Source organism: Anser brachyrhynchus, assembly GCF_964034855.1.
Source record: "Anser brachyrhynchus genome assembly, chromosome: 3".
Taxonomy (NCBI): Eukaryota; Metazoa; Chordata; class Aves; order Anseriformes; family Anatidae; genus Anser; species Anser brachyrhynchus.
The window spans coordinates 65137981-65160694 of NC_137696.1; the positions used below are offsets into that span (position 1 = coordinate 65137981).

Consider the following 22714-nt stretch of genomic DNA (forward strand, 5'->3'; position numbering starts at 1 on the left):
TAGTGGTGTTGGGGATAGGATTGCTCAGAGACTGCTGAAAAAAAACAGATTACCAGTACTGCCGCCACCTGGATTGAGTCTAGTGGTCTTGGTACACTTCCTAATGAACACGCTTTAAAATAATATATAATCTCAGTGGGCAGGAAGGAAATAAATGTTCATAGTGCTTACCAGAAGTGACCTCGTTAGTCATTCCTCAGAACTGCTGGAGGCAGACTGACACGGTTGTCTGCTGGCACTGTAATTGCTGCTGAAGGAGTAATGTGTAGTCAGACTGCTTTGCTACCTGGTGAATACCTTTCATGAACCTTGCATCCACTTACAAATAGCACTAACTGAGCTATAGCTAGGGACTGAGAACTAAAGCTCATTATTTCCTGAACACTTCAGCACCTCGTCACCTTCCATAAAATTAGAGTGAAGGAAAGGCAAGGGATGATCACAATGTATTTATGACTCTGATGATACTGCTGTACTATGAAATAACTACACTTCTGTATGAAATTCTTTTTCTTGTTTTGCTTTGCAGATCTTTATTTGCTATAAATTACCATACTTTAAATGAAGAAAAATAGCCACCTCCAAGTTTACAGTTAATGTTGTGGAAAGACCATATAGTATGTTGTCTCCTACACTGGGCTTAGATAATCTTTGTATTTTTTAATGCTATCATCTTTTTTTCTTCTTTTAAATATTAATTTTGAAATCTTGAAAACAATGTTACATTTGAATATCAAGCAAATGAAACGTGGGTTGTATCTGCAGGGGTCACAGTCCCTGAAAATCAAGAGCGATAACATGCTGAATGTGAACATAAAATTCAAACATGAAAAGATGATTAGTTGATAAGCAGCTGGTGATTTGTGTAAAAAGTGTGATTAGAAAGGATAAAAGAAACATCTTTGGAATATGATGGTCAGGTTTTAAATGAGAAATGTTACTACTTGAAAGAGAAAAAAATTCTAAATTTACATGAGTACCATTTATTGGACATTTAACATTTGAAAAATGGGATCAAAGTAATTTTGGAGGCTGAAGAAGCTGCTATTTCCAAGTTAGAGCTGTTGGAGGCAGACTGGGAGGATGTTGTGAGGGTAGTAGTGCTACAAGATCTTAAGTTACCTTACTAAAGGCTCAGATAGTACATGCTGGAATCATTTTTTGAATTTGGAAGTGTGTCACTCAACAGGGGATACTGCCACAGCTCTACACACTGTTACACAAACCTTTAAAGGATGTGGCCTCACATCTTAGAATTTTCTACAAACATTCCCATTGCAAACTTATTTTGAACATATCAGTCTGCTCATCTAGTTGTTGACTTCCGCTGCTATCAGCAGCAATGGGAAAGAGCTATTTAGAAATTTCACACATTTCTGCTGGGAATCACTACTGTTACAAATGGTTTTAGTAAATTTTTGTAAACAGCCTTAATCCTTTAAAAATAGGATTTGAAAACACTCAAGACCTCCCAAAGGATGTTTTGTACCATGTAGAACTTAACATACAGCAAGAGTGTAATGTTAAATCATAATGCATGGTGGCAATTCTTCACTTCTGTATCTTTGACCCATATCAAGAGATTGGGACTGATAGCGATTAACACAACTCCTGTCAAACCTCTGCTGTAGAGAATATTTGTGTCACTGAAGGTCATCAGTACAACAACAGTAATTAGAAATTTTTATTTCCACCTCCCCTTTAATCTTAGCACCATGTGAAAGACGTTGTACAGATCATAAGTTTGTGCAGCTGCATGTGCTGTTCTGTACAGATTAATTAGAAATATGCAAATAACACAAGGAAACAATCTGCACATTTGCATACAATTTGTATATGAACACAAACTTTGGCTTATGTTTAACACACCCTGCCTCCGGCGGTGACAAGGAAGGATGTGGAGCAGATAGTGACAGTTTTGGCTTGTGGGAGGGGACAAGACGATAGCTGGGTGCTGGCTGGAAAACCAGGGGCGTGCTTGTGGGGATGTGTGTCTGGAAGGTGGGATATCTGGGGACATCTGGGCCATGCAAGTGGCTGGAGGAGGCCGGATTTGTGGCAGTGTCTGAGGAGGACAAGAAAATGGTAAATGAAATATTAGAGGTCTCAACAGGAAGGTAGAGACATCTGACTTGAGAAATATTGGTGAGATCGCCTACCCAGCAGCACGTGAGCATGTGGGAACAGCTGAGCCACGGAGAGGAGAAGGAGCAGAGGCGGTCGAGCTGGAGCTCAGCAGAGGCACACCTGTGCTACCGAGGCCTGGGAGCACCAGTGGGCCTGCGACCTCCCTGTGCTGCTGCTGCTATAGGCGTGTGCTTGCACTACCTGGCCTAACTGGCTTTTAGGTGGTGCCTGTCATCACATGGCAATGAAGTCAGACCAAGAACACCACAGAACCCAACTCCTCAAAGTATTGGCATTTAATGCTGCCAATAGCAACGCTACACAATGCAGCCTGCATTTACCTACAGCCACCAGTTTAAGCTGGTCAGCTGCTGGGCTGCATTGGTTGCTGGTGACCAAGTAACCCCACTTGCAGCACGTGTCTAAGCCTCTCCAGCCCCGCAGTACACAATGATGGAGACAGTGTTTTGAGTGCGTTCAAATGAGCGTTCCCTCCAGCGAATTCATGCCAACCCAGAATACTGAGCTGTCTTCACAGATGCAACTGTTTCAGATTTCGGTGACCTTAAATATAGATGCTTATAAATATAAATGCTTATACACGCACAGTTCCAGCAGTTTATCACCTTTGTGCTTAATGAGTAATGTCATAGACACAGAGGGTCACACTTCAAATGTCAAAACAGCGGGGTCGGATGGCTGAGTGCTGATGGGCAGCGTGTGAGGGGAGCAGCCCCCTTCCCTTCCCTTCCCTTCCCTTCCCTTCCCTTCCCTTCCCTTCCCTTCCCTTCCCTTCCCTTCCCTTCCCTTCCCTTCCCTTCCCTTCCCTTCCCTTCCCTTCCCTTCCCTTCCCTTCCCTTCCCTTCCCTTCCCTTCCCTTCCCTTCCCTTCCCTTCCCTCTCCCCTCCCCCCCCCCCCCCGTTGCCAGCCGTGCAGCGGCCGTGACAGGCGGGGGGGGTGGAAGCACCGCGCATGCGCGAGGGCTCGACGGGGGCGGAAGGGGCCTGGGCGCGCATGCGCAGGATGATTCGTCCCGGCCCGGCGGAGACCAACATGGCGCCCTAGTCCCGCCGTGCCAGCGCCAGCGCGGGCAAGCGAGGCGCCCGCCGCCATCATGTCCCGGCACAGGAACGTCCGAGGCTACAACTACGACGAAGGTAGTGGCGGGCAGCGGCCGCCGGCGGAGCTGCGGGGGCCTCCCCCCCTCCTCGGACGCCGCCCCCGCTCCGTCCCCGTGGGGCCGTGGCAGCCTCCGCGGCGGGGCCGGGCCCGGTGCCGGAGGGGGGCCGGGGGGCTGCCGGGGCCGTGGGAGGGCAGAGGCGGCCCCCTCCCCTCCCGCGGGGGTTGGGCGAGGCTCTGGGCGAGGCCTCGCACCCCGGCCGGGGACAGCACGGCCCCGGCGCGCTGGGCCGAGGCGCGGCGGGGTGATTCGCCTGCCCCCCGGCAGCGACCGCCTCCCGGAGGCGTGGGAGTGGTTTGAAAGCCGGCCCAGGTGTAACCGAGCCGGCCCCGCTGCGGGCTTGGGAAAGTTTGTGGTCTTGGGCCGGCCCTGGCAATGGAGTGCTGATATTCGGCCAGAACATGGAGGTGTTGTCCTAAAGATGGAGCTGAGCGTCTGAGGAAGAGCCACCTTCTCTGTCACGTTTCACTCGACAGCTCATTCGTTCCCTGCAAGCTTATGTCAGAGTTTGGTGCTTACCTGCAGGCTTTCTTTGTTTCCCGTCCCATTAATTTAGGCAAACTGTCAATTGCGCCCTTCACTCAAAGGTTTTGTTTGTGTTGGCTCTGGGTGTGGAAAAATAGACCTACTTCCACTTGGTACTGTTTCAGATAGCACCTTGGTATGGGAGCAGCTATTTTGTTGCCACTCTGTCAGATACAAAACATTGCACCTGTCCACTGAACATTTCTTGCAAAGTGCATAGTTGGGTTTTGTGCCATGTTTTTGCAACTTTGGGGCAAGTCATTTAAATCCGTGTGAACCATTACCATTGCACGGCCTGCCTTGCGGGTTATACTAGTGCAAGTATACCTAATAAATTACCAAATAATTCCCTGACTCTTTTGGATGGATATGATGTTTGTAATGTCCCAGCTCAGTGGTTGTTAAGTTGATATCAGAGTACAGAATTTCTTTTTAGCTGCTAGCTTTTACCTTTCACTCTTTGAAAAAAAAAAAAAACACAACTCAATAAACAAAAATACACGTTATCAGTTAACCTGTCAAGCATGTGCAATAACATCCTTAAACATGTTCTTCATGTATTTCATTCCTATTTAGTGACAAGTGCAAATTTATTTTCAAGACTTACATAATATTAGAATAATTTATTTTTTATTTGGAAATAGTTTACTTTCTCATTGTGATTCCTGATTAATAATTCTAGATATGATTTTTATTTTCTTAATAGAGAGAGTGTATGTCTATGTGTAGGTAGGTGAATAGGATTCTTCCTCTTTGGTTGAGACAATTTTGCGTAGTCAAAGGGAATTGTGAATTGCATTTTTGCCTTGCTGAACGTGAGTTAACAGGTGGGTGACCATAAGGATAGACCGGAGAAGAAAGGTGAGAAGTTGATAAGTATGGAGTAGAAATACCAATGTGAGTTACTGAAATAGGGATCTCTCTGTGGTTAGACTACTGAGATGTCAAACAAAAATATCAAGAGAAGCGCTATGGTTAAAAGCCTGTAGAACTGTAGAAAGTTGAGTTTGGCTTATGATGGCTGTCTTCCAAAGGAGATGATGAAGGAGGAGCTGTGAAGCATTGCAACTTTAAAAAGTTTTCAGCTAAGGAATAGAGTATTAAATTCTTAATTCTGTTCTCTAAAGAGAAAACCAATTCTGTTGTTGCAGCATTGAATTTCTTACCCAGGCAAATTAACAGTACTTACTTCTGAAATACTTAATACCTTATATGAAAACTGTCATTTGAACCAATGCATGAAATACTTAGAAATTGTGCAGACTAATCTTAATGGTTTTGCTTCATAGATTTTGAAGATGATGATGTGTATGGCCAATCAGTAGAAGATGACTATTGCATTTCTCCTTCAACAGGTTAGTTCCAGTAATTACATACAAGTACTGTCTACGTGTTCAATCATGCCATTTTATTATCTTGGATAATGGATGGTCAGAATGTACCTGAAGATGTAAAAACCTGGTTTATGGGGATGTGTTGATGGTCTTAAAACGTATAGTGTCTTTAAAAAGTGTCAGTAGGACTTGGCTGGGCTTGGCAGCTGTGATTCTGCTCCTGGTATTTGACATCTCATACACAACTTTGAATAAAAGTTTGGCAAGGAGTCTTACTGTTGGATGCACCGCCAGTCCTCAGTTGCTTCTGTTCTCATGCAAGATTGCACGGTGTTAAAAAGTCTCTGAGCTTTGGGAACATCGCAAAATAGGAGCAAATATAGTGATGCTGCGTGCTTGAGTAGGATGTGATTGGAGTGGCGGAGCCTAGCTGAATTCAATTTGACTGTAAAACCATGAGGTTGTGTTCATCACACAATTCTCTGAAAGATTATTCAGGGTTTCCCCAGCTTTGGCAGTGTTTCTAGAGCTGAGTAAGCTCCAAAAAATAGTATAGCTGATGTTTATGTGAAGCTGTGCTACTGCAGGTAACTTGACTGGATCTAAACCCACTGCATCTGTGATGTAGTCTGTGGCCTCTGGCCACAGGTACTTGATTTAATTAGGTCTTTAAAAGTCTGTTCCTCTGTCATCCTGTTCTTTTTAGATAAGCTAATCAAGGTGTGTATTCTTGTTATTTGTAGTCACGCTTCCTGATTTAAATTACGATGGTCTCATATTCAATTTCTAAGTTTAACTGCTAGGATTTTGCAGACATTTGCTAAGAAATAAGATTTTATATTAATAAGTTTTATATTTGTTGATGAACTCTTGTAATGTATAAACTGCTAAATCGCAAAATTAATTCTGGTGTTTGTGCACTATAATTTTCTGAAGGATTCTTTCTATGTAATTCTTTGTATACAGAATATAGTAGTCTTTTAATATAGTAGTCTTTTAATGTTAATAGTTGCTTCAGTTATGGTGATTGAATATGCAATAGTATGTGTTTGGGAAACAGTTGCTAAGGTAATACTACTTCTGGATATTGCATGTGGTTTCAGTAAGTATTTCTGAGCTTGGTAGAATATTAAATTTACAAGGACATCAGAAACATAAGGACATCAGTTGATGTTATGCTTTGTACATTTCTGAGAGTATGTCACGAGCTCCTGTTCAGCACGAGCTGTGTATATATGTCTGTATATATGTTAATGTGCTGTTAAATCAGAATGGAATTATGCACCTGTTAAAAGTTTGGTGTGAATGTACATTTTAACTCATGACCTGTGTTTCCAATGAAATTCCACAAAAAGAAGAATGTGCTCAACTGAGTTAAACTGTTATCAATAGTTTGGCAGTGCAATACTGTAAAAGCAGCATTTATTTTCATGCTATTTTTTTTTGCTGGCACTGAGTTAAAAAGGAAAAAAAAAAAAAAGTGGAGTAAGGTTATGAAGACATTAGGCCATAGGTATGGCCTTTTCAGTATGAAAAATAGTTTTTCATACCTGGAATATATTTTTCTATTTGTGTACTGAACTTTGTAGAATAATTGCGTTACATAGACAGATACAAGGGTATTGTCCAGCCTGTCTTTTCACTTGGGTGAAAACTGGTCAGCATCCTAACTTTTTTTCTTGTAGATAGGTTTTGTTTTTGAAGGAAGAAATAGTTGAATTGTTTTAATACTTGTGTTTTTTTACTTTTTTTTTTTTAACCTAATATAGCCGCTCAGTTTATCTACTCAAGACGAGACAAACCAGCAACATGTGCTGAGCCATTAGAAGAAGAATATGGCTACGAAGGTACAGAAGATACTGCTGGTTATTTTGCATCCAATCATCAGTTGGATGAAGTTGATAGAGGTAATTATAGAAAAATAATAGTTCTCAGATGAATCTCTTTTATGACTTAAAGACTAACTAAAATAATCCTAGGTCAGTGTTTATTACATGAAAGACTCGCGTTCACTATTTTGTAATCCGGTACTAGAATAGCATTATTTTGTAAGCTGGTGTTAGAGCAGCACACTTCATGAACAGTAGCATTGGTGGTGGTTCTTCAAATTTGTAACTACCTTTTGTGTGCTGCTTGTAACTTGCTTGCATACACTGAAATATGGTCTTAGTTTATAATTGGAAATGATGAGATTTGATATGAAATTCAAACATAAGAACAGCTGTACTGTTTCAGACATCTAGCTCAATATTTTGACTTTAAAAATGGATGACTAGGGGAGAGTATAAAAAACAGAGTATTTATAGAATAGTCTCTTGCTTCTATTACATTCCAAATTATTGCAGTTAGGAGTATTTGAGAGATTTTCTAAATCATGCATTTCCTTGAAACAGTGTCTCTAGATTCCTGTATCCTCTCCAGTCTTATCTAATATTGTTTTGAACCCACTGGACCTTGGTTTCCATTCAGTCCTGCAGCTGTGAGCTCCAGGTTCCAAGCAAAGTTCCACGCTGATTGATGTGGGAAAAAATACTTGCTTTTGTTTTTTAAACCTGCTAGCTGTTAGCTTAATTAAATGTTTTGTGAAAAAAAGATTCACAAGTCTCTTTCCTAAGTATTAATAGCTAATTTAGTTCTTAATTTTTTGGGAATATTCAGGATTATTTTTATGATGTTAATAAGCACAAGGTAAAGTGTATCGGTGAATGAACAGACAATAAAACGTATGAATGAAATTTGTTATTTAAAACAGAACTTGCAGAAAATTCTGTAACAATAGACAAATCTAGATTCAGTATCAAGTAAATTGGTAAAACCTATGATAATATGCAGACATATGGGTAAATCTGTTAAATTGGGGTGTAATAAACACGTTTTTGCAGCAGGAATTAATGCTGCATAGGGTAACTTAAAAAACAGTCAGTCAGTCTGTGGATAAAGGTAGTCTAGACAACACAGTAGACTGGGTTTTTGAGACCAGAGGAGGGGGGGAGAATCACTTTCCTCACCCTGCTGGCCACGCTTCTTTTGATGTAGCCCAGGGTTTGGTTGGCTTTCTGGGCTGCAAGTGCACTTTGCTAGCTCATGTTGAGCATTGTTGAACTTCATGAGGTTTACAAAGGCCCATCTCTCAAGCCTGTTCCGGTCCCTCTGGATGGCATCCCATGCTTCCAGCGTGCAACTTGGTGTCATCAGCAAACTTGCTGAGGGTACACTCAATCCCACTGTACATGTTACCGATGTTAAACAGCACTGGTTCCAGCAGTGACCCCTGAGGAACACCACTTGTTACCAGTCTCCGCCTGGACATTGAGCTGTTGACCGCAACTCTTTGAGTGCAACCATCCAGCTGATTCTTTACCCACCGAATGGTTCATCTGTCAAGTCCATGTCTCTCCAATTTAGGGACAAGGATGTCATAGGGGACAGCGTCAAATGCTTTTCACAAGCCCAGGTAGATGATGTTAGTTGCTCTTTCCCTATTCACCAGTGCTGTAACCATGTCGTAGAAGGTCACCAAACCTGTCAGGCATGGTCTGCCCTTAGTGAAGCCATGCTGGCTGTCACCAGTCACCTCGTTATTTTCCACGTGCCTTATGATAGTTTCCAGGAGGATCTGCTCCATGATCTTACCAGGCACAAAGGTGAAACTGACTGGTCTGCAGTTCTCTGGGTCTTCCTGTTTTCCCTTTTTTAAAATGGGGGTTCTGTTTTCCCTCTTCCAGTCAGAGGGAACTTCACCGGACTGCCACAACTTCTCAAATATGACGGATAGCAGCTTAGGAACTATAATCCGCAAGTTCCCTCAGGACCTGCAAAATGGCCAGCAAACACATTGTCCAGGGCTCTGCCCGTACTTGTTTTGAAGAGCAAATGCAGGGAAGCATAGACTTGCTGTTTGCGTTATGGATCAAGGCAGCTGATTTAAGTAACCTCGTGGAAGCTGGAGTTCTGTGGTGCTGGATTTGTTCAGTAGAGTTCTTTAATCCTCCCCATCTTTGAGGAGGTGTTCAAATAAAGAACGGGCAGTTTTCTTCCTGTTGTTTAGTCGTCTTCCTGAAATCCGAACTGGCAGAAGACATTCATGATTTTCAAGATTTTCTTCTGTTGTGTTTGTATCTGATAAGAACACTACTTCCAGTGAATGGCAGCCTCATGAATATTCAGTCTCCAGTTGTGTGGAAAGTCAAGACATAATAAGGTTTATTTTAGTTGGCAATTTTACTGTCTACTTTAACTTAAGAAAGTTTGCTTACCAAGTTGTATACTTTCTTTCACTGTGAGCTATGCTCAAATTCTGAAAATTGAAAATAGCTTCTATATATTTTTTCACTTTAAGATTTGATTATTTAAGTTCTGTTTTAATTTCCCTTTACATTCTATGACATTTTTTCATAAAATTTCATTTTATCTGTACCATATTTCTGTATTCCTACATAGAAATATGGTGCAGATAAAATGGGATTTTATGATCCAAAAGATGTTTTACAGTTTTAAGAAAGGTAAAGGTTGCAGGTAATTTCAAAGAGCTGACATGTTGATCCAGGGATGCTAGTATTTATTTATTTTTTGTTAGGGCCTGAGGGTCCCAAAAATGCTGTTTTATTTTAGATCTAAATTATAGCACCTGTAAACACTTAAAGTGTGCTGTTAAAGTTATTCAAAGTCATTTAGTAAGTCAATGCAGAATCCCATTTAAGGTGATTATTTGTATTTCATCTCTGCAGTCAATTGTACATTAAGATTTTTCAATGATGAGACTTTAATGAATATATAGTAGTCAGTAATATGTTCCTTGTAGCAATAGTTGAAATGAGTCAAATATTCTCCAGGGTTTTTGGGTAAAATTTATCATGGTAAGAAATCAGATGCATGGTGTTTGTAGGCTGCTCTATTAAGACTTTATTTTGTGCCAGTTTATAACAGTTATTTGTCTTTTATAGCCCGTCTTAATTCATGCCTTGATCAAATGAGAGAAGTTTTGGCAGAGTCTGTACCAGAGCAAACAATGGTGCAAGCAGTACTGGATAGTAAATTTGATGTACAGAAGGCCTTGGATCTTGTGCTTTCCCAAGGCAGTAAGCAAAATGTGAAGACCCACAATGAGGATGCTATGATTGTAGGAAAGACGACAAAAGGTATACTACTATTTAATTGTTTGGATTCAAGATGATTCATTTCTATGTACAATTTAATTTTGGCTTCACAAGCTGTGAAGGTGATTATTGTTGCATTAGTAATTTATTGGAAGTTTTAAAAACACCAACTTCTATTTCTGTGTTCTAAAAAGCATTTAAAGGAAGCAGTAGCTTTTCTTGAGTTGGAAGTCAAAACCTTAGTCTCGGCTTAAATTCTGACTGTAAGCAACCATCTGCATTTCACAGTAAATTTCTGTATTCTAATATAAGACTTAATTGTGTGAATACATTTCCTAAGTTGTACTTAGTATTTGTTTGGTGAGCTGATATCTCCCATCCCAAATGCCTCCTTTTTTTTTTTTTTTTGGTAATGTTTTAATAGTAACTCTTGTGGTTTTGTTTATACTTTAAATCTTCATAACCTTTGCTGGCATTTCTTTGCTGATTTGTAAAGTTTCTTAAGTATTTCAGTAGATAACCATAATTTAATTGTAGAACAGTGGATATATGTGAGTAACACTTAGTAATTAAATGCCTTTTCATGTTTCTTCTTGATTTTTGTTGCTGCTGTCTACTTAAAAAAAAAATAAATGGATGTTTCGTTGTGACTGCACTTCCATCTGAAAATTATTGGCTATTGTAAGGTAAGGAGACTTACTTTGTTGTCCAGAAATATTTATTAATAAAGACAGTTTCTCTTGTGCAGTAGAAAATGTTGCTGACAACACCAGCAAACCTGGGCTTGGAAACTTGACAGCCAAAGCTGGTTCAGCTTGTTACTCCTTAGTTGCAAATGACAAAATGCTACTTAATGTTAAAAAATCCAGCGTACCTTCATCTGAAAAGGAAGGATCGAAATCCTCATCACTTGTTCTGTCTCCTTTCAGTGATGATTTGTATAAAGGATCACTTTGTGAGCCTGTGAATAATCAGGCAGAGAATCAACTACCAGAAAGTGCTAATGTAATAAGTTTGATTCCTGACAGTGAAGATGTTTGCTTTAGCATAGGAAGTAACCCATCTGGAAATTCTTCCTTTAAGAAGTTCAAAAGCAAGGAGACACAGGACTTAAAATCCTTGCTGACGCAGAATGTGGCTTCTGATTCTCTGAGTCTTCAAGACAGCATTCCTCTTGTTTCCTTAAATGTTTCTGATAGTAATAGTAATGCAAATTTTTATAGTCCTCCTTGTATATCAAGTGCTTTAGGAAAATTGGCTCTTGATAATGAAGTCAGTAATACTGCAGATAGAAAGAATGAACTTGAAAATTTTTCTTCACTTGCGCAAAGTAGAAAACAAGAAAGCCCCTCTTCACAGATGGCTGCTTTGCCGGTGTTAAGGTCTGGAAGTACATCATTGGCTGACTTACTTCAGGAGCACCAGGAAAGTGGTGCAAGCCACTGTTACTCTTTGGCTGATCTTTATACCCAGTCAACAGCCAGTCTCACAGATAAGAGTTTGGGAGCATCATCATTATCACAACTAGTAAGTCAAGCACAGACTTCAGGTGGGATGCCAGAGTTAACAGGATCTTTGTCTTCGCTAGCCCTCTCTACAGTTTCTCCACTAAAGGAAGTCGAGAACTTATCACTCTCTGATTTAATAGCAGAGGCTATTGAAGTAGATAATACTCAAGAAAAAAAGGACGTCTCCATGCTCAGTGTAACTGATTTGAGGCCCTCTAAAAGAACAAACATTGATTTAAGTGTCCTTTTAAAAAATGCAGATGCATCTGCAGAACAAAATGTAATAGGACAGTCAAATATCTTAATTCCTGAAACAAAACATTTAAAAGTAAAGCAGGGAAAAAGTTCTGGTTTTGCTAAAACGAATAAAAAGATCAAAAGAGGGCTTACTTCTAAGAGGCAGGACTTGTCTCTTTCATGGGTGAAGGCTCTGTGTGCAAGACCTTCAGCTTTTGCTTTAACCTTATGTCTTCGTTATCCTCCAAAAGGATATAAGCGACACACAACTGGTATCCACAAAGCTTTCCTATACAGTAGACAAGTACAAGATGTAAAACCCAAGGAAATTGCTCCTATAACAGCCATAACACCGTTTGACTTCAAATCAGCATCTCCTGATGATATTGTGAAAGCTAAACAACAAAAAGCATTTACAAGACAGTAGTGCAAAGAAAAGTGAAATAATTGATGTTTATATCTTGGTATATTGGAAAAAAAAATAGGACCTATTTATAATCCAGAATTGAATTTTTAAACTTTTTAATTGACACGGTAATTCTCACTACTAGATTGGTAACAAATCTGTATGTGAACTTTTAAGGTGTTGCACTGAATATTTTTATTTTTGCCTAATTTTCACTGACAATTTAACATTTTTAACTTTTATGAAGTCTTGAACTTTAGTATATAGATAATTCATGTACAAAATTCTGTAAACACTCTTAGACTTCTTGAAACACCCCTCTAGGGGTGTGTGTGTATATAGTTGGGAAGAACACTGAAGTATTTTTGTAAACAATTTAGTTTTGCTATGTGGTGTATAGTTTGGGAAGTGGGAACCTCAGTTTATATTACAACTGTTCTATTGAATATTCTTAAAGCTAAATATTCTCCTAAGGTATGTTACTGAACTACCACTCGTTACTGATTTATTTCCACTCAATGTCGCTATTCTCTTCTGTCTTTATTGTACTTAAAATATTACAACAGAAATACCTTCAGTTTTTAAAAACGTCACTAACCTCAGGTTTTGATTAATGGTTGTAATAGGACATGTATAGTTTTTGATAGGACCAAATTTGTTGGGGAGCAAGTTAACAAAGTTAGAATTGCGTTCCCCACTCTTTCCACTCTCCAACCAGCTGTCAAAATGTGAGTTTTTTTGTAGATAAATACCTGGCATGTGTTTCATAAGAAGTTTTAGTAGATTCTACAGTTTATTCTCAAGTATTTCAGAAAAAGTATTGGAATAACAATTCTCCTTTCAAATTTAGCATGGAGTCTTTGCTTAATGGAAAAAAAAACATTTTGGGCAAAACATAGGTGCTGTTTGTATCTGCCTCTTGCATGTTTTGAAGAAAACTCCCATATTAGTGAACATGTGTTCTTTTCTACTGTTGGCACCCATCACTGTTATTTTAAAGCTTTACACTGAAGATTAGAATCAGGACATTTTGGACTTAATTTTTTAGCTGGTTACCATATTCCGATGCCCTTGTTAGTCAAATTAGTAACTGCATGTATGTATCAATTTTTCTATTAGTATACATTAATTCTTTTAATATACTTCCAATGTCAATGTCAGTGTTTTAGATCCTGATCAGCAATATGTGCAATAAGGGTACTGCTGCAACTAAAAAAAGAAATAAAATACATTTGTATACTCTATTGCCATACATTTATCCCTACTAAACTCGGCAGCTAGTATGGAACAGGAGATAAAATTTTAATCTATTTTAAGTCTAGTTTTCATTCAGCATGTTGTATCAAAAAGAATGCAAAAACTGAGGCTTATTCTTGACTTCAGGTTGCACTATAATTTTCTTTCTAAATCAAAACAAATACGTTCCAGTGCTCTCAGGTACAGATTTCACGTTCTGTATATTTTGATCGTTCATCTGGTAATGCTAGCTGTTGTCTTTTAGGACTATGTTGACTATGTTATGTTGACTTTTAGGACAGTTTGACCTCTGACCTCTTGAATAAAATTGATATTTCTTATCCTTACTAATAAAAGTTTTATCTAATAGCAGTGCTGCAGTGTTTATGTTCTAGGTTACATGTTAAATGGAGCTGTCTGTATCTGTACTTAGTTCAAGTGCCTTAAAGCATTGAAGTGTAAGTAATACAATCCAGCATACATACTATGTTCTCATAAGTTCATCAGCAGGAACAGACTTGATATGCTTTCTTCACCTTTTTGTTGAGGATCTCCTTTTCTCCATAAACTAACATCCAAAGAGTTTCTGGAGCCTTCTTGGTTAGTGTCACGTGCCTGTTCAAGATCTGTTGTAGAGGTCTGGCTGCTACAGATTGTACATATACACTATTTGCTTCATTTGTTAGTCTTAACAGCAAATTCTGATTTTTGAACAGCCTTAAATACTTTTTAGCAATCTGTTTATCTGGAGTTAGTCCAGCTATTAACTTCATACTGCTATAAAGTTGAAATGTATTTTTCCTGCTGGGGCAAAATGGCTTACTTGGAGAAGTTTAATAATTAAAGTTCAAATTTTCCAAAATGGTTCATGTTTTTCTAGTAGGAAAATTATATTTTTTAAAAGTAAAATATTAGTCCAAAGCTTGATGTAGGCATGTCTGGCTATACAATGAGATGTTTTTGCTTTCTTATGTTCCAAATACTATTTGGGCTCTAATTAACATTTTTGTAGGTAGAGTTTTCTAATAACATGCATTTTTAATTTTATTTTTTCCTTCTAAATCTTTTCTCTTGTTCTTTTTGAACTTTTCATTGTTGTTGGTCTGTTTTCTCATTCCCTTGACTGCTGTTCTTTGCCTCAGACTTCTTAGCATTTGTAATAACTTCAGAGCAAAATACTGGATATGTACCAAGATGTATGTTACATGGGTTCATTTGGGTTGTATGTACAAGTAGTAGGTAGCAATGTGTAGTACTTGGAAATCAGTTCTGGCATGGGTTTCATGTAGATTAGACTTTGAACAAGTGAGTGAAGCTAAAGGGCATCAGCGTTATATGTTTATAGGAGGTCTTACTATGGGATTGATACCTTAGTAAACAACTTTGGATCTTGTTTGGTAGCTAGCTTTTCATATATAAATATTTTTTCATTTGCATGTATCTGTGTTGTCAGTGATGTTGAAGAAGCAGTACATGCTGTTCAGTGTATAAGGAGGGGGGAGGGATTTTTTTCTTCAGTTTGTAATACTGAATCCTGAAATGAGCCTCAAATTAGTACAAACCTGCAGGCTGAGCACTGCAAAGCTATGTGATGGATAAACCTGAATTCCAGTGAATTTTCAGCAGAGATTTATTTCAGTGTTTGCAAAATTTTATTTTTTTTTCAAACCAAAGGTAATATGTTGTTCAAATGAAAAAGGTATTTTAATAATTTCCTTAGTTATTCATTAATTTCCCTGAAATTTTCCATAATGAGAACCAGGTTTGTTTTATCAGTGACAGTTTAAATTGTCCTAGGATTACAATACTGCATGATATTATCGTATATGGTATTTTTGCATAAGAGCTCTGCTCCGTCTTTGCACTGAAGTGTCTGCCTAATGAACATTAGATTTAGTTGTCAGTCTATCTGTTTTATGCTTTAAAATAATAAGCTTATTTTATTGATTTGTGTATATATATATTTTCCCCCTGTTTTACAGCTAGTATGTGTTTTTGTCTAATATGAGTTAGCTGTAGTATTTGTTTTGGAATTCATGTATTTACATTGTAAAATACTTGTGTCTATGTTGACAAATACAGACATGCAAAAGATAATATTTAAGCTACATAGACCTAATCCTGCTGGTGTTGGACTGTATACTCTTAAGGTATTGTGTACATTAAATTTATTTTGTACATATTTTTTAATTAAGTGGCTGCTGAATATTTTTTTATATAAATTTGCCTTTTGGATATTGCTTTATGTGCTTAAATAAAATCTATGTTCTGAAGTACTGACTTAATTACAATTTCTTGTTCTTCTACCTACTAGAAATGGAGTTGTAATTTAATGTTCTATAATGAGTTTTTCTGTTGTGGAAACAGACTGTAATTCTTATCTAGGTTTGCACAGCATTATTCTTTTCATGGAGGATTCTTCTGGAGAAAGTAAGGCAAAAACTGGTATATGGTAGTGCATCTTCAGATACTGTATTGGGGCTCCAGTTGGCTTTTGGTTACAAATGGGTTTTTGAAGTTACTTAGATCATCTTAATAGCATTTTCAAACCTTATCAGGGTCTTAGAAAGGAAAGGATATCAGTGAAAGAAAGAAAAAAAGCTCTAAAAAGCTATCTAATACTAGCTCTTTGTTATAGTAGAAAGTCAAGCTACTACAGCTGAATAAAAAAAACAACCTTTCTGAATACATCTTCCATTTTTCTCTTTTAAGTTTCTTTTTCTAGCTGAACTTGTTTTGGAAAGTTAGGGTAAATTGATTTAGATTTCTATCTGAACTTGTTTTGGAAAATCTGGGCAAATTGAAAGTCAAAATAAAATACGAGAAGAGTAGGAAAATAACAGTGCCTGCTGGGATATCAGAAATGATTGCTGCATTGTACGCTTTGGACGGTGATTTTAATATAGTTATAGATTATTTTTAATCACAACAGAAAATGATGTTTTTTTCAAAGGATAGGATGTTAGAAGCATAAAATTCAGATTTTAAAACCATGACGTTAAAACTTCACATATCTAGCTTTTATTTGTTATTCAGAAATAGCTATATGAGTAATTTCTCCTTGAATTGTTCAGACAATTCTCAGGATCTTAAACTTCAGAAGCAGCCAGGTACTTGAATTTCTGGAACTGTTGTACAATAATATTTCGAAGAGACTAGCTGGTACAGAGAGTTAGTCTGTGTAATTTTGTGTTCTGACTTTTTTACTCTGATCATGTAATTCAAATACATTTTTCAGAAATCAACAATTTCTGAAACTCAAAACGTAAGCAAAAAGTTTCAGAGCAACTACTACTGCTGCAAAAATGAATAGCTATGCGAAATTGTATGAAGATAGGGTATGAATTGTTTTTATGGAGTATAGGTAGTTAATTACAGTACCTTTTACAAGGGCACTAGTCAAATACAGTCTTCTGTGTCTCTGAAATCTTCAGTGTTCAGTTTTGCAAAGTTATTGTTTAAACATTTTTTATATTAAATGTTGATTATGAGTTGGGGTTGGGAAGGGAAAAAAAAGCAAAATTTCATCTCATAATTCACTAACTATTGAAAGTGGTTGCTTATCTGGTTTTGTTTCTTTGAGAGTTGAGGTAATTTTTAATTGATAACGTCCTTTTTTTTTCTGAAATACAGGCAGCTGATAAACTCTTAAGTGGATTTTATGTTCAATTCACAATGTTCGATCTTCTGTTTAGATGATGAGGAAATGTCATTATTCCAAATTATCTATACTTCTGTGTGCTAATGTTTTTGACATTACAGGATTTTTCCGTGGGGATGTAAGAGAAAAGGTTTTTTTGTTTGTTTTTCTGGAATGTGTGTGTTTATTCTCTAGTAGAAAACATGGATGAAACAACAATCAAAGCCACTGGCGATTTATTTACTTTTCAGCAGCTCTCTTGTGCTTCCTCAATCACTGGATATAATGGGATGATTTAATGAGAATGGGTCTGAATTTTAGTACTGCTGTACTCTACAGCAATTGAGTAATTGCTCCTTTGTGTAGACTTGTCTTTTGAAGTACTTTTTTTTTTTTTTTTTTAAATAACCAACAGTTAAAGCTAATTACAATTTGTGAATTAAGGTGATTTTGGGAAATGAATGATTCTTATGAAATGGTCCTTAAGTTTCTGGTGTCTGTGTGGTTACAGAAGTGTGTTATCTGGTTTGTGGAAACATTATATTGCATACTTAAAAATGGCCTGCTAGAAACAATAGTCTCTGACTTTAGAGGCATGTCTGTGGTTTGATCAATTAATAGATTTGGATATTTAGTGTTGGTAAGATTCCTTTAGGAAGCAACTCATTGCCCTCTACAACGTTCTGTTAATAAAATACAACGTTCTGTTAATAAAATGAATGGGAGATGACCAGAACTTGTAAAGTGGTTGTGGGCTTCAGAGATTAAAATAATAGATTTTAAAAGAGAGTTCATGCTTCATGAACAACTTGCTAAAAATTACAGATTTATGAAGACACAGTGCGAATTGTGTATAATGAGAATACGGGTGCTCCAGAGAAGGTTGTTTTTTTTTTTTTACTAGTGAGGTATTCATTTATCACGTCAATAGCAGATGAAGATGGACCTTATCTTCATATTTCAATTGGCTATCTTGAGTCTCTTTGCATCTATAAAATCAGAGTGAAATCTTAGTATTGTTTGTTTGTTTGTTTGTTTTAGGTAGTGATGTTCTTCACATACATAGCATTGCTCAGGTGTCTGCTTTTTTCCGAGCAGTGACTGCTTAGTGATGTTCAGAGATTCCAACTTGAAGTGCGCTGTTGCAGTATGTTTGCTCTCACTATAGTCAGAGAAGCTGCAAAGTTCAAATTTCTCAAAAATGTTTATGTAAAAATGGTACCTTCTTAGTCAAAAGGATCTGCATTCTGTGCTTATTTGTTTAATTTCTGTTTGCTTTTTCTGGCTAAACTACGTTTTCATTTCTTTTTACCCATGTTAGTATTTCAGAACAAATACAGATACTGGTGAGTGAGCTAGATTCTATTCCATTTCAGGCACTGTTAACGGAATTGTTAACCACTTTATGACACTAAGATTTTTGGTTTTAGTGATGCATGAGCAAGAAGGAGGTCAGATCTCTATAAATGTGCCATCCTTGCAGGAAATAAAAAATACTGTGAACTGAGTATGGTTAGTTTGATAGGTGGTAGGTAGCAAGGAATATAGTCTTTTTTTCTTTTTTTTTTTTTAAGGAAGGCATTGTCATAGTTGAACTCTTTGGGGGCACCAGCTATTTTGTATTATGGTTGTTTCTCAAGACTAGCAGGGGCCTTTACAGGGCTATATGTATAAATGCTTGACAAGAAACAAGTTTTGCAGTAAAGAGGCAAAATTGAAAGTAAGGCACCGGAAGTTGAAAAGCCTTACTCATGATGTGCCAGATAATCTAGGAATAGAATGCAGGTCTCAAGCTCAAGTCTAGTTTTCTAAATACTGGGCTGTACTGCTTTGTGGCTGTTAACAAAGAAGTGTGTATTTCTTCACTGGCATTTATTGCTGATTTATGATTTTTATTAATAGTGCAGGTATTCAGATTATTGACGTAGTTATGAAGATGGTCTAGGCAGTTTCAAGAATACAGCCCACAAGCAAAACAACTAGATGCTTAGCTTGCATTTTGTTAACATTGTTTATCTTTCAATTTTCTAGAATTCTTTCTTCGCCTCTCCTGTATAAATATCTTCCTTCACTTTTGCTTTACACCAAAAAAAAAATGATTAGAAAAAAAAACACGAATGCTACCACAGTGTGACTTAATGTAATTAGCTTTTTCTTTTCAGTCAGTTGAACGCAGCAAAGTTTGGTTTTGATCCATAATGATGAGGGTTTCTCAGTCCAAGGACAAATACTTGTCTTCTGGCTTTATAGCCAGAATATCAGTTGGACATTGATATTAACTGGTAACTTTGGTCACTTCTGCTGTGTTGTTATGGGCAGGTGAAGTTGGAGATCTTACTGAAAAAACTCATGAACTGATATTTTTCAATTTTATTTTTAGGGACAATTCCAAATAAATCTTGGAGAAAAAAAACATTCTGAAGTTTAATGTCCAATATATTTTCACTAGCCAAGAAGAAACCCTGAGGTTTTACTTCCACTTGTCATGCATGAAAATCAGTTGGCTATGCCCATGTGGCTCAGAAGAATTTTTTTCCCCCAACTTCTATTGGCTTTGCTAATTATTCACTAATAGCAGTTCTCAAATGCTTGCTAAGTCTGTTGTACTTAGTAATACTCAGGTACTGCATGTATTCAGTCTGTCACAAGGAGAATATGTTCTTTACCGAGTGGAAATGTTTGAAATCTGACATGACTGATGATAGATCTTAAATCATGGAAAGTAATGAGAATTTAAGACTTCCGTGTTTTAGGTAAGAAAAATGTATACACAGACTTTAAGAGAAGTTACTGAATCTTGACATAAGGTACTGTGTGGGTTTTAGAAAGGAAGTGGCTTATTTCAGGGAAAAATGTGTCATCAGCAATGAAAAGCTTTTTAAAATCCTTTGAGATACCTCTTTGAGCTTCTCCTTGTATATATTGTACACCTACACTGGAAAAAGTGACACTCCAGGCGTTTTCTGAGTTTTCTTTTATGGTCCTTTAACACTAGCATGGTTTACCTTTTTCAGACAAAGTATACACCAATGCAGAGTTGATCATTTTCACAATTGACTACATCATGTATAAAAGTTGGGTATTTTGGTTGGAAACTAAGAGAGCTTAGACTAAAAATGGTTGTATCCTTTTTAGAAATTTGGGATTTCAGAAGGACCAGAGATCCTGGGGAAACAGTAGCTCTACTTGTTCTTACAGTGGCCTTCTATTATCAGTCCTTTCAGATTATGGTAAAGATCAACCACCATTTTCTTTTTTCGGTGTCTCTAGAAGGTAAAGTGAAAAATGTACAAAAATCTCAGATGTGATTGCTGGGTTGCAAGAAAGGTATGGTTGGAGTCACAGTTTTTAAAAATCTTGTTAATTGAAAGTCTGCAAGGTAATGCACTCTTCACTTCCTATTTTAGTAAAACATTTTTTTGTCATATACATAACAATTTGTCATATACGTGAATTTTCTCTGTTAACATGTGAGAACTATGTATCTGTAAATTCCTTGTTAGTGTTGAAGGGCAGTTTTCTTCTTAAGAAGATCTTTGGAAAGTCAATATAGCAATGGGCGCAGTAAGTTAAAGTTCCTTCTTGTATTTCTTTTTATTCTGGGTGGACCAAGTGTTTATTAAACAACTTTAGACACTTACAGACAGTATTGAATGTCCATTATTAATATGTCAAGGTTCTAAATACTTGGTTTATATAGCATTGGACTGTCATATTTGGATAAATACGGTGCTGAGAACACCAGTCAGTCTAATGCTGGTTCAGCATGAGCATTCTGAATAATCAGAATCATTAGAATATGAGGCAGGCTGGTGTGAGGAATTAATGGAATTAATACTATAATGGTTAAAAGATGTAAAAAGTTAGAAAAGAAATAAAAAGTTGTTTTCATTGTAGGATTCCGAAGTTCTGAAAAATGGTTGTAGAATTATGTACAACTCATATGAAAACTGTATGGTAAATACATACTCGTCTTTGAAAACATAACTTAAGGAAATAGTCTTTCTGAAATTAAGACTACAGAGACATCTCATACAAGGACTAATTTATTATTTTATACATTTTTATCAGGTCATTGATCAGATTTTTGTATTGTCTGTGAGAATTATTTTTTTTTCTAATTAATTGAATTGACAGTTAGTGTTCTTCAATAATAGTGAGTGTTCAGCTTTACCATTCCTAACCAACACTTACCCCACAGCAGGAAACAAAATTCAGGGACACTTGCTTTAAGGATCTATTCATTTAAAAGCAGCTTAATTAGATTATTTATATTTTATCCCTCTGTTTTCTGAGGTAGAATACTGTTCTTTAGAGACAACCCACTCTTTGCAGCATGTATCATTTAGCAATTCTAGGGATAAATGATTGCTGCTGTACTGCTGTTGTATTATCAATTTAGAAGTTGTAACTTGCCTGAAGTTTGCATTTGAGTGCTCAAAACAAGGGTGTTGACAAGACTTAGACAGTGGTATTTCACAGTTGTACAACAATACATTTCAGCTCTATAAAGTAGTTAACCTAAACATTAGAAGTATTAGTGTATCAAATCCAAAATTGTCGGAATAAAAGAAGCAGTTTAAAATATAATCAGTTACCAACAAAAAGGAGCTTGAATTCTAATAGGAAGCACATGTAAAAATTCAGAAATGAAATTAAAGGGCAAAAAAAAATCCTGCAAAGATGTTAAAATACAAGCATAAAATACAACATTGCTTTACAATGTATGTTTTACTCTAGATATCTTTCCCTGCAAAAGCTATTGTTTCTTCCCTGTAAAATTTACTTTATCAATACCTGCTGTATCTCTGTACTGTCTTCTGGATGTGTTTCTGCAGTATCATAGATTTGCTTATTATATGTGGTTCAGTATTGTTACAAAACTTGTTAGTCAAACTCTGCCGTATTATGGCATCAACAGAAATTCTGCCCACTCACTACTTGTGTGCCTCTGGTTTCACCCAAACTGTTTTGTCCTTGGGTGTTAAAATATTACCCCTTTTTAATCACCTTCCTTGTGTATACTTTCATGATACCATGATTCTTTCATGATGCCTGACACATTTCAGTGTTCAGAATAGACAGTTACAAATGCTTTCAGTCCCAGGTTCTTCCCTCCGTACCCGTGACATTTAAAATTTGCAGTCAGAATCTCTGGTAGAAATTTATGCTGAAAAAGCCATAAGCTTGGAAAAGTAGGGTTGTTGGTAACTTTAATATAAAAGATACCTGTGTGTGCAGAACATGTGATGCCCAGTTGACAGAGACTGTAACTTGTTGCTTCAGTTCTTCCATATTTTTACTGCATTTAAAAACTCATATTAAATGGAAATTTTATATCTAATTAATTCCAGAATATGAGTTGAAGTTGTTTTGGGTACTCCTTGTTTGAGTCCTTGTTAACCCCTTTTTGTGGTTTTAGAAT

The 22714-nt window shown here is 37.2% G+C and overlaps 1 protein-coding gene across 3 annotated transcripts in view; it reads left to right on the top strand.

The window, feature by feature from the left end:
* The first annotated feature begins 3121 nt into the window (after positions 1-3121).
* The window catches only part of HBS1L (HBS1 like translational GTPase), a 60014-nt gene continuing 40421 nt past the window's right edge, over positions 3122-22714 (top strand). The window contains exons 1-5 of one of the 3 annotated variants that reach the window (XM_080583801.1): positions 3124-3284; positions 5122-5187; positions 6936-7073; positions 10110-10304; positions 10954-14016. In XM_080583801.1, coding sequence (XP_080439927.1) covers positions 3242-3284; positions 5122-5187; positions 6936-7073; positions 10110-10304; positions 10954-12434 — 1923 coding nt within the window. In that variant the 5' untranslated portion in view covers positions 3124-3241 and the 3' untranslated portion in view covers positions 12435-14016. Of the gene's footprint in view, positions 3285-5121; positions 5188-6935; positions 7074-10109; positions 10305-10953; positions 14017-22714 lie in introns of those variants that run through there. The other 2 variants (XM_080583799.1, XM_080583800.1) reach the window with 2 other exon arrangements.